The sequence below is a fragment of the Phaenicophaeus curvirostris genome, chromosome 2, assembly GCF_032191515.1.
Source record: "Phaenicophaeus curvirostris isolate KB17595 chromosome 2, BPBGC_Pcur_1.0, whole genome shotgun sequence".
Taxonomy (NCBI): Eukaryota; Metazoa; Chordata; class Aves; order Cuculiformes; family Cuculidae; genus Phaenicophaeus; species Phaenicophaeus curvirostris.
Genome location: NC_091393.1, coordinates 69,652,730 through 69,665,230, shown reverse-complemented (window position 1 = coordinate 69,665,230; position 12,501 = coordinate 69,652,730). Strand labels below are relative to the sequence as shown.

Below are 12,501 nucleotides of genomic sequence, written 5' to 3'. Positions count from 1 at the left end.
GTACTCCCTGTCTAACACATGATCCAAATGTATTTGCAAAGTCTTGCTAATACTGTTTCTCAGTTTATGAAGCATATGGTCTTATAGGTCCACAAACTGTAGTGTTTAGGGTTTTTTTCCCATTTTTTTTTTAAGATGGTATCTATGCTACCTACAAATGTACAAGGGAAAAGAATAAGCAGAAATTCCTATTTGTGAAATCCTGCTCTTTGTCCAGTCTAGTAAGGAATTCCTCCTCTTGCCATGAAAATCAGTATTTTTCTAGCTGGCCTCTATTTGTTACGTTTTGTAGCTTACTTGACTTCTGTAATTAGAGCATCATTGCACAGTCAGTATAAATCACCATTTCTTCAGTCTTGTTTAACCATTCACTTCTCTGGTGGTTTAAGAAAGCTCTTATTGGCAGGAAGCCTTAGTAGCTTTTAAAGTTACTCTGCACAAATGTCATGGGGAGCAAGGAAAATCAGCTCCCGTGTTTTTCATTTGTTGAGAAGAACACTCATGGTGGTTCTTAACAAAGAGGGGAAAAAAACCACTTGTGAAAGGACACAAAATTCTCTATCTAGTAAACAATTCCTTTCCCCAGCCCCTAGTATATGCTCTGAAAATGTCACTCACAGAAACTGTGCAACTTTAACATCCAGATATTTCAGTTCTGTTTTGAGGCAAACAAATCCATGAATCTTTATTTTTGTTTCAGATTTATCTTCCTTAGATTTATTGAGGTTTTGATTTCTTCACATTAATTATGCATTGATGTTTTCATTACTGCATGAGTTGCTTTTAAAATTCAGGATAAAGAAATCCTTCTCTTGTCTAAAGAGCTCTTGCCCTAAAGGATTCTACCTTAACAGATACCTCAGATGTTATTTAGTTGCAGGTTTCAGTCACTGTAAATCAGGAAGCCACACTCAGATTTTGCTGCATTCAATATAAATGGGGTTTTTTTTATTTTCTTCTTGTCTGAGACTTTTTTAGAAAGCCTGTAGTAACAGCAGCTCTTAAACTGAGGAGAAAGTCTTTTTCCTTATCTAGATGACGTACCACTTCATACTGAGTCTGTCACTAGCACATCCTTGCTGCCCACTCTCTGCAGTGTCTCCAGGATGACAGGCTTTGTGATTAATTGGAAAAAGAGCAGTCTCTCCTCACCTCAGAGTATGGGAGTGAAAACAGTCTCAGTGTGGAAGATGCTTCTGAAGCAGTGTATTTTTTTCATCTCCAAACCTGCTGGGCCAGTTCTATAAGAAAGAAGATGCCTGGTGTTTTACAGCATACACTTGTGCACTGTTTGTAATGTTTCCATTTCAAGGTTATGTGTCAATGTAAACCAAGGTGGTCGTGAGGTGACCGGCTGGCTTTGAAGCTTGTTTCCTAAGACAATGAGGTCTGCCCAGTGAGCATTCGGGCTCACAATGTGCTCTTCAATTAACTTTGAATCTGTTTTCCAGGTTCAGGCAAATTTGAACTAAAAGAAAAAAAACTTAAAGAAAACAGGCAACTGGGTAAAGTGGATGCTGTGATTTTCCCGAGAGGTAAAGGAGGAGCTCAGTCTGTATTGTGTACCAGGGAATCTGCATGGGGGAGAGCTCTTATCATGGCTTCAGAAAAAGAAAAGCTTTGATCGGTTCTTCCCTCCAGAGAAGCCAACTGCAAGTTTCAACACTCTGGGAAGCCAGGGTTTGTTACTGTGCTGTAAATACATCTCTTGAAATGGCTTCATTCCAGTCTGCGATTTGAGTGCAACCACTGCGAGTAGGTAGGGAGCAGAGCCTCAGCCAGGGCACCACCTCAGCTCCTGCAGACACCTGCTCCCACAAGAAGGTGAAGTTCCTTTGCAAAATGGGCTGGTGCCTGTGTGTGTCTGTTCATGAGGAGTGGCTGGCAGTAAGGCGTGGGTAATGCTTCGTTTTACTGGCAGATGAGGTGGCAAACTGTAAAAACTGCACTTAAAAAAAATCATTAGTGCCCCTGTCTTCCTCCCTGTCTCTATACATGCGGAAGCACTCAGTCAGAAGGGCAATTCATTAATTCATAGGGAGAGGACACACTGCAAGCACTCCTGCTTTGAGGAGAGCTGCTCACACAGATCCAGTCCTGGCAGCTTCTAGTGTGATGTGAGGACACTATTTTATCTTTACTTTTAATGATGAGGATAAACTGGAAAAATGATAACGGAACTGATACATGAAAGGAAAACTGTAATCACGTAATTATGTCAGAATCAACTAACAACCATGAAAAGCCGATTAAACCATATTACGCAGATACATGAAACAGAGTACTACTAGTGAGTCCTTTGCAATGGTGTGCCTTGCAATTGAGAGAGCAGTATTGGCAGCATGCAGTGAAAACAGTGATAAAGTATAGTTAAAAATGTCTGCAGACAAACAGTGCGCAGAGTACAGGGGCAGCTTGGAACTGAATACATGGATGTCCTCAAAGATACCGGCACCCAGGGGAAAAACCAAAGATATTATTCCTAATAGGCAGTTTGATTAGGATGTTTGGCATAGCTTGGAATAATTTATATTTGTCATCCAAATGAATTTACTGGCTTATCCATAAATGAAAGGCTGCAGAGCAGCAAGTAGTCTGTATTTTCCAGATATCCACAAATTTCAGGTTGTGCAGGCTAATGGAGGAATTCCATACTTTTTCTGAATTAAAGAAACTTGCAGAACTATTCTGATTTAGACACTTAGAATATTAGGTACAATTCCTGTGATTGCAGTCATTCAGTAAATATATGAGAATGAGATTGCTTAGTGTTGTATGTTATGCATATACTTAAAGGAAGCCTACAGGAAAGCTGGGGAGGGGCTCTTTATCAAGGAGTGTGGTGATAGGATGAGGGGTAAGGGTTTTACACTGAATGAGAGGAGATTTAGATTTTTTAGAAGCTTTTTTGTTGCTGTGAGGGTGGTGAGGTACTGGAACACATTGTCCAGAGGAGTTGTGAGTGCTCCATCCCTGGAGGCGTTCAAGGCCAGTTTAAATGAGGCTTTGAGCAACCTGATCCAGTGGAAGGTGTCCCTACCAATGGGAAGGTCCCTTCCAAACCAAACCATACCATTCTGTGATTCTATGTATTGTGTTATTTCCAGGTGAGGGATCCGAAGAAGGTGTCAGCCATCAAGTTTCTTTCTCATTAGGGTCTTGGGATTAGTTGTTTCCTCTCCCACCGCAGAAAAAAAGTGAAGGTTCAATTCTGTCTTTCACTTCCCTTCCTCTGCCCACTCTTGCAGAGCCGTTCTCATCTGCAGTCAGGGAGGACTACAAAGGAACAAGATCTGAGATAATGTTATTGTGGGATTCAGTGTTCCCACAGGCTTTACAAAAGTATGTGCTCCTACCAGAAACTGCTCTGGTGACTGTGGAGAACTCATCTACAGGAATAAAACCAGTGGAGTTCTTTTGGTGTCAAAGGGTGAGCACACTGCAGAGTTCATTCTCCCCTTATTTTCTTTGTCATGCTAGGGAGACTGCTGAGGTGTGCTACCAAGAGAGATTGCTTGCAGAAAACAAGCCATGGATCTTTTAAATATTTATCCTACATATTGTTTTCCAACAGATATATGCAGGTTTTCTTCTCACTGTATTTTTTAAGATGGGTAGTATGAAATCCAGATTATCAGAGGTCAGTAGCATCTGTGCCTACAGCAGTGCTTTTCAGAGCTACTGTAGAGCAAAGAAACGGAGAGCGAGTGTGTGGTTACATTTTGATTACAGGAGCCAGGTAATATGTTTGTAAATTAAAGTCTGTGTTAATTAAAATATTTAATTGTAGTATAATGTCTATATTTTCTTAGGCTATTTTTTCTCATATATGAGAGTACTTCAGAGTACTTTTCATGAGAGAAGAGTATCATTATTTTCATTTTTACATGTGAAGAAACTGACACCCAGAAATTTGGAGTACCCTGGGTGAGGTACCATACCATAGCAATAGGGATGTTAAGAGCCCAACCTTGTTGGGTCCTAATTGGAGGTGCTATGTACTGGATCAGACTGGATTTAATAGCACAGTAAACTTAGCTACCAAGAATTACACACCTGGGGTTTTTTTAATTGTTATTTGAAGCTGGAGTATCATATTCCTTCTCCAGCACCTTTTCCAGAACTCAGAGAAAACACATATTTTCTGATGCAAGGAACTGTCACTGGTAGTAGTGTGTGCTCCTACATCATCCAGCAGAAAGGATGCTTTCCCTGTAAACAAAATAATATAAAAATAATAAAGCACCCCAGCCAAGAGTAGTACATCTTGGGCAAAATTGACAAAAATGGTGCCTATGATAAATGGGTATCACTTGTAAGTTGTGTCTGCCTATACAGTGTGTTGTATTCTGTCAGGACATGTAGCTCTGACATGCACTGTTCATGTTCATGCAAACCCTGTTACAGCTTTTGCCTGCTTACGAGTTGGCTTATGTGTTTGCCTTTAAAAGAGTATTGTTAGGAATTTTCTTGTAGTCGACAGTACTACTGCTGAGCTCAAGGCAGGCTTCTGGAAGATGCCCCTCAGACACTCTTACATCCTTGCTGTATACTCCCACAGATCCATCAGCCAAAATATCACTAATGATACAAACTTCTAATTTCACAGATGAAGGAACTTGGCGTCATCGTATACAACTGTAGCTGCCTCGTCCTGGATTTACAAAGGATATTTGCCCTGTATAGCTCATTAAGATACAAGAATAAAATACCTCCGAGTTGGTCTAAAAGACTATATGGAGTGTACGATACTCAGAATAAGCTGACACTGCAGCTGAATGAGACAAAATCAGAAGCTTTTGTGTCGGTAAGTTCCGCAGTGAGTTGCAGAGAGGGAGGGAAGGGATTGAAGAAATTCATTTAATCCAGCATGTTCTTGGAAGACTTGGAAAGTTAACATCTGCTTACTCAACAAATATTGTCGTTTATGAGCTGTGGAGCAGTGAGACCAGGTTAGGTAGGTATCAGTAGCATGTATGAAAGAAACGGAAATGTCTTTTCACTGATATTGAGATGTCCACAGTTCCCCGCAATAGCAACATAACGATGTGGTGTTCTCCCTGAAAGATACTGGCTGGAGAAAAGTAGTTGTATATCAACATTTAAGTACCATTGGTTTTGTATTCTGTACTTTCTTTTCCTGTGTGTGTGTGTGTGTGTGTTTTGGGGGAGGGGGAGTTCTTTGGGTTTTTTTCTTTCAAAAAAACCCCCACACCAAGCAAAACCTAAATATTTGTTCAGCAAGATGTATCAACCCATTAGAAATTAACAGGTATATTGATGGAAATGACCATTAACAGGAACATATAAGATGTAAATTAAGCCTATATTTAAACATTTCTCTGAACTGGACCTAACTGGAGAAGATTTACATTACCACTATGTCCTCAGCCAAAAGCAGCCACTAAAACTGAGATTCTTGCGAGTGACTTGAAACTCAAGGAAAGATAAGACCACAACAGCTGTCATCTACACGAGACAGTACTTGATTGATAGTCTCGTAATGCTAGAAAACCAAATCATTCTGTTGTCTGGGAAAAGTTATTCCAATAGGTATACTTCTGTTGGGAAGTCTGTAATTGAAAGGCTTTTAAAAAGTTATTTCCCTTTTCCTATGGTGCAGAAAAGACAAATTGCAATTTTTTTTTCTATTATGATTTCTGTGATACTGTTCTTACATGTGATTTGCCAGGACTGCTGCAGAATTTCGTTTGTAAACTCTTCTTTTTTTTCTTTCTCTGCAATGTTCACTCTTCCTTTCACATTCAGAAAATAATAGGGAGACCCTTCAAAGTAGCTCATTTACCCTAGTGGATAGAAGGTGAATGACTTAGAGTAAATGAACTGTTAATCAGACATCTGAAGTGATACAGAATAAGCTTGACATCAGAGGTTGCATTTTTATCAGAGTTAATTTTAGAAGGATTAATCCCCTTCACTCTATCCTATTTAAATCATTCATACTTCTGTAAATATTATCTACTTCAGCTATATTTTTAAATTACATTTTAAAACTTCTTAAATTCAAGCAGCAGTCCCATGGAAGCACTTTCTCTGTGTTTTTAATAGGAGGAAATGGAGCAGTCCTTCATCGCAGCAGTGATGTAGCAAAACTGAAATAAAAGTACACAGTGAGATAGAGATGAAGAAAGATGGAGCATCTTTCATTTTGGAGATAGTTATATGAGTCAAAAAAAGCCTTCAAAGTCAGGAATATAATAAAGCTGGCAAGAGTTATTTACTCTTCTATATAAAACAAGGGGCAAACCCTTGCTTTATAGCCAATTATGTCTAAAACCACGTAAGACATATACCACACTATTGTTGTACAGCCACTCGCACAGGATATTGGTGCAGATGATTTGTTATATACCATTCAGGTATCCAGGATTTTTTAGACTTGTACGATCAGTGAAGAGACAGAGTTATTTTGGAGTTAAAATCTGGAAATGCCCAACACAGACAGAATTAATAGCCATCTGAAGAGACATACTCTTCCATTAGTTCTGGGTAGCCTCAAGGATTAGCTTAAGTTAGAGACAGACTTTCAGACAGTTAGCTGAGTAGCAGTGAAATGAACTCTTACTCCTTTCTAAGCAATCTATACAAAATAGAGAAATCCTGCTTAAAATCAATCCTAGAAGGGCACACAGCAGTGAAAGCTGGGCCACGCCACGTTTTGAGGAATATAGGATCCTCGACAAAGATAGGTGGCGAGAGGGTCTGCAAAAATTACTCTTCTGCAGTTTGTAGAATGTTTACTTCTTCCCTGTGATTTATGTTTTCCTTTTGCATGGGCAACTAAGGCCTTTTCTATTGAAATTGCACTTCAGAAGACAAAAGGAAGGAGTTCCTCCTAGCAGAAGCACATATTGGTGAAATCCAGCTCCAAGCACTACCTGGATTTGTAGCCACAGCCAGCTGGGCTGGTTCGTTGTTCCTGAAAACAGACTTTTCTGTAAATTTCTCACCTACTAGCAGATTCTTAATGCTTGCCAGCATGCCCCTCTGAAAGGCAGTTCTAGACTTGCACTGGATTGGTTTGGTGGAACCAACTGTTGAACACTGCTGTCTGTTCCTGAACTCGTGGTAGGAAGAAAGTCTCCACAAGCCAGGCAGTTCACTCATTGCCATCGGTGCCTTTTGTGGGCTGGAGTGGTGATGTTGCCCTTGCCTAGTGCTGCCCCACTCCCTCCCCTAGCCCCGTATTGCCTCCCATTCGGTCTGACACAGCACACTCCCCTGTGCAGGGGTGTAGGAAGGAACATTTGCCCACTGAGAAAAGTACTGAAATATTTTATGACCACAGGGGAGGTCAGCCACGCCACAGGATAACAAGTGGAATGGCCAAGCACAAGTGTTTCAGTGAGAGTTTTAAGAGAAGTTTTTCTTTGAATTACCTTCTGAATTTCTTTAGTTTTCTGGTCCTCATATTGAATGCATCTGAAAAAGGTGCTGCATAAGAACTCCATTCTTTAGCTGTTCTATAACTTAAAACTTCTATTCAAGAAAATAGTAAGAGTGTAAGAATAAAACCTCAGTGCAATAGACTTTTAAAAGTTTCAAATAATAGATATGGATTGTGTTTAACAAAGTCACTTTATGCTTTTTCTGGGGTCAAAACTCATTCTTTGCAAATCTATTTCACTTTCAACATTTGTGTTATGTAAACCAACAAGTGTGACACAAAGTCACTGACTGTTTTTGTTATACCCAGGAATCACGGCTACCATGTTGCTTAGCAACAAAATAATCTTCCAAACTGGCTGATAAAATCTGAAGAGGTTTTGGCTGTTTTTCTTAGCGTTCAGGAATGAATCTGGAATATTGGTCTTGAAATCTTGCTACAGTTAAATTTCTAGTATTTTCTGAATGTAGTTGTAGTAAATCCTTTAGAACAGCAGTCTGTGACTAAGAAACCACTATGACAGGCATTGCATTGAAAGAAAAAGACTGAGCAAAACCCCAGGATCTGTCCCTAAAGAAAACATACTCATCTAGATGTCAGATGCAACACAAGCAGATAACAAAAGTGAGAAGGTGATGCAGCAGCAGGAAGGTGGTGGTCTGACAAGGCCAGCTGTTAAGAAAATGACAAGTGGCCCGCGTTCTTTTTCTATAAAGTGCCCCTAACAACCTCTACTCCCAGGAACTGTGCTGTTGCCTGTGAGCAGGTGGTAGGTGGCTCCACTTCTCTCTCCCTGCCTGGGCAATAGAGCAGAAAGTGTTGGGCCTCTCTACTACACATGAATGATTCCCTCTGGCTTTGCCTGAGGATACATGTGCTGACAGATACACTTGACACCCTTAGATGCAAGGCAGAAAAGCTGAAATCTGGGCTCAATTCAGTACCACATAAAGATTTAATTTATAGCTGAAGTTAGGTTTTAAAAGTTTCTGGCAAAACTGCAGCATCTTCCTGTGACAGTGACTGAGCAAATGCTAACTTTGTGTAGAACTTTAGACAGAACTGACATAATAGACTTAATTCCTGGTACCAAGGGATAGATCAGGCTCACGTGGCAAGAACACAGATATTATTCCATACAATAGTAACCAGTCCTGGGACTCTCTGGAACAAAATTCTTTGAAATGCAACTTCAACTAGAGCTTCTTTGATGACAGTGGATATTTTGACATTTGTGTGTTCTCTATTTTACCCATAATAACATCTAAATGGTGAAGCTTTCAAGGGAAAATTAAGCAAATAACTCCTCTTGGTAGCTTTGAGTGTTCTATCAGGACAGCTGAAGGTATCAGTTAATATGCTTTACTAAAATAAAGGGTACTCTTTGCCGTCTCAAGAAGAATGAGAGGAGAAAATAAATAGTGCATTTTAAATCATGTATTTGAAATTTTCCTTTCACAGAATTCACCTAAACTCTTCTGCCCAAAGGACAGAGTCTTGGATATTGAAGCTATATACAGTGTTATTGATGATGCAAAACAGTTTGTATACATAGCTGTCATGGACTACTTGCCAATCGTCATTGACACCAATGCTAAACGGTGAGTGTCCATTCCCAGGACTAGCACATTTTCATAATCACAGTATGGTCTGCTGGAGAAAATGAACCCACAGGAGATTAATTACTACTGTGGACCAATTTCTTGGGGCCCAATTCTGCTCTTATTGAAATCAGTGAGAGTTCTGCCATTGACTTAAATGGGAGCAGAATTGGGACCTAAGAAGACATTTCCAGTTCTAGGTCCTAAGCTTTGGATCAGCTTATCGAAGGAGATGAGAAGTTGTCTAGTCTGACCATCTTCAAGTAACTGGGACCCAGGAATAAAGGAACCTGCTTACACATGAAACCTATTTCTTACATTATTGTATTCACTATCTTGATACCACAGCTACTCGCATTTCTTAAGTATCATACAGATATTCAGTGTAAGAGATAGAGAAAGTGAGTGTGAGTGTGTGAAGAGAGAAGTAACGTATTGTGGGTTCTCAAATACAACCTAGGAGATGTCATTACTTTATTGAAATATACACAAACATGAAAATTCCAAATTCAGCACAGGTTACATTTGAATTATATCATATTTTGGTTAACTGAGAGTTGCTAAAACCAAACAAACCCGAGTAATTTTTAAACACACTGTTTGTATGGACCACTATAAAGTATTCATGAACCAAAACTGGAGCTACAGTCTAATAAAAGCATCCAACTCAGAAGCCAAGTATCCAGTGCTCCTTTCTACTCTTAATAACAATTGTAATGAATTCAGCATCTACTAAGGCTTGCCATTCCATCCATGCACTTTGTTTGAACACAGTTAAGCCAAACTACATGTGTGGTTATGTGCTTTTCTCCAGTTTTGCATAATTAAAGATGTTTTGGTCAATTTTTTTAAAAAATAACTATCATTTGACTGATATCAAGCATAAGCTCTTCCAAGTCTGTAAGAGGATTTTTCCAATAAACTACATAGAGCCTCTGTTGCAGTGAAAGAATCGTGGGTGGTGCTATACAAACCTCAGTTTCACAATGTGCATGCCTGGCGTTTCTCCTTTATTTTGAAAAGGACCTTAGTGTCTAGAAATGTTACAGTGTTGCAGTATTCCTGCCTCTGTGCTCCTCCTTTGTTCTCATGCCTAAAGAATTCAGAAATCTTTTGAATTAGGGAGATCCAGGGAAGCTACCTGTGTGAATTCATCAACATATTTCCTACAGCGCAGTTTTGTGTTTGAGGCACTGCCACAGCTTCCCTATCTTGTCAGCTCCTAGCGCTTGCTTGTAAGTTATATTGTAGAGCTCAGACTTCATTAGGCTGAATGCCTTGATGCTGCTGGAATAAAGAAAACATGCATTTTCTTTGTTTAATTCTCCCTTTCTTGACCTGCTCCCACCTAAAGTCAGGAATATAAAGCTAAGCAACTGTTCTGAGACTAGCACCATGGAAGCCATCATCCTATTCATGGCAGAGTTTTTGCAATCCTCATAAGGAAAAAAGGAAGCATCCTCCTTAAATGACCCATCTTCATCTGCTACTGAAGGATGCAGGCATCCTGCACATCAGCAGCTCTCGTTTTCCCAAGCAAGAAATTACAGAAAGCATTGCAGTCCCCAGCCTTTATGGTCTTAGTTCAGAGGAAAAGGAGGATGGCAGTCGGGGAGGAATCCAGTGTTCCTCTTCCCTTGTGTAACCAAGAGAAAATCCTTCTCGTCCCTCCTCCGTCTGGGCTGGGTAAGCAGCACCCTCTAGCTGTAGCTCGTTCTGCTGGTTCTCTGGCACCGCAAGCTCGACAAGCTCTCACCTCTCCCGGCTATGCCAGAAAAGGTACCTGTATTTTGTGCAAGTGCTTTGGTGGCTCTCCTACACAGATGAAAGATGTGCTCAGCTATCCAGAACCTCACTCGCCCCCACAGTGACAGTTCTGATGCAGGGCAGAATGACACAAAGAGAGGATGCTGACAGATCCGTTTAATGAGAAACCCTTTAAATGAGAATGGCATTCCTTCAATAGAATAGGATAGAAGATGAAATTCACGTGTATTTAGTTTTATCTATGGTGTCTAGACTTAGCTGCATAAAAAAATTTTAAAAAGTAAGTTCTCTGAATATATTATATTCTTTCTCCACAGGTACTGGCCATATTTAGATGGGAAGATAAGAGAAGCATTAGTTTTACGAAGTATTAAAGTACGACTTCTCATAAGTTTCTCAAGAGACACAGATCCCCTTACTTTTAACTTTGTTTCGTCTCTGAAAGCTATTTGCACTGAAGTTCCAACCTGTAGTTTGAAAGTTGTAAGTATAATCTGTATTGCTTTGAAATCTGAGCTATTTCCCACACCCTCAAAAAGTTAAAAAAAAACTTCACAGATGTTTTTTCTACTAGCATCAAAGCCTTCAAATTTCATTAAATAACATGGGTTATTTAATATAATGAACTGAATTTCTCTGTTGGGTAGGAATCTTTTCCTTATTTCCCTTGATCTCTGACCAGGCTAATGGAAGTCTTAGTATTGCCTAACTGGAAGTACATAGTTCAAACCAGGGCATTGCAAACATGTTATGTCTAGCAGTGTCCTGATCAAAACGAGCCACCAACTGCAGTGTATGTAATTTTTCAGTCTGCTGTTGAGGTCAGGAAGGCAGGACTGCAAGACATATTTTCCTAGTTACAGACACTGGATTGTAATAGTGTAATCTGTCTAGAAACAGAGGGTTTCTCTTTTGCCATAAAACTGTCATAGTACTAGGCAATTAACATCATCGATGCCATTAGAAAATGCTTAGTCTCTCATTATGCATTTCGCAGCATTTCACTCAGAGTCCGGATCACAAAAGCATTAATAATTATTGGATTCAACTGAAACTGCTTTGGGGGTGCAAATTCAATATAGGTACTCTGAAAGAAAATGATCACTAGAAAGAACTCATGAGCATCCAACCAGTTTCTTATCCACTGAACTATCCACCCATCAAATCCATCTCTCTCCAGTTTAGAGAGAAGGATGTTGTGGGGGACCGTGCCAAATGCTTTACTTAAGTCCAGATAGGTCACATCTAGCTGTTTACCCGTGTCCACTGCTGCAGTTACCCCATCATAGCAAGCCACTAGCTTGGTCATACAGGATTTGACCCTGGTGAAGCCGTGCTGGCTGCCATTAATCACCTCCACATCCTCCATGTGCTTTAACACAGCTTCTAGGAGGATCTGTTTCATGATCTGCCCAGGCACAGAGGTGAGGCTGACAGGTCAGTAGTTCCCAGGGCCGTCTTTTCTACCCTTTTTAAAAATGGGGACAATGTAACCCTTCTTCCAGTCACCAGGGACTTCTCCTGATTGCCATGACTTTTCAAATATTGTGGAGAGTGGCTTGGCAACCACATCAGCCAATTCCCTCAGCAGTCTGGGATGCATCTCATCAGGTCCCATAGACTTACATATGTTCATATTTCTCAGGTGGTCACGAACCTGATCCTTAAAGCTTCCCAGTCATGCAGTAAATATTTTTTTTTTTCTTCATCCTGTTATTCTTTACT

The 12,501-nt window shown here is 40.1% G+C and overlaps 1 protein-coding gene across 3 annotated transcripts in view; it reads left to right on the top strand.

Moving 5' to 3' along the window:
• PLD5 (phospholipase D family member 5) overlaps positions 1 to 12,501 on the top strand; it is a 170,411-nt gene that overhangs the window by 154,057 nt on the left and 3,853 nt on the right. For all 3 annotated transcript variants that reach the window (XM_069852416.1, XM_069852418.1, XM_069852419.1), the window contains 3 exons: positions 4,610 to 4,807; positions 8,870 to 9,009; positions 11,094 to 11,259. In XM_069852416.1, coding sequence (XP_069708517.1) covers positions 4,610 to 4,807; positions 8,870 to 9,009; positions 11,094 to 11,259 — 504 coding nt within the window. The remainder of the gene's footprint in view (positions 1 to 4,609; positions 4,808 to 8,869; positions 9,010 to 11,093; positions 11,260 to 12,501) is intronic.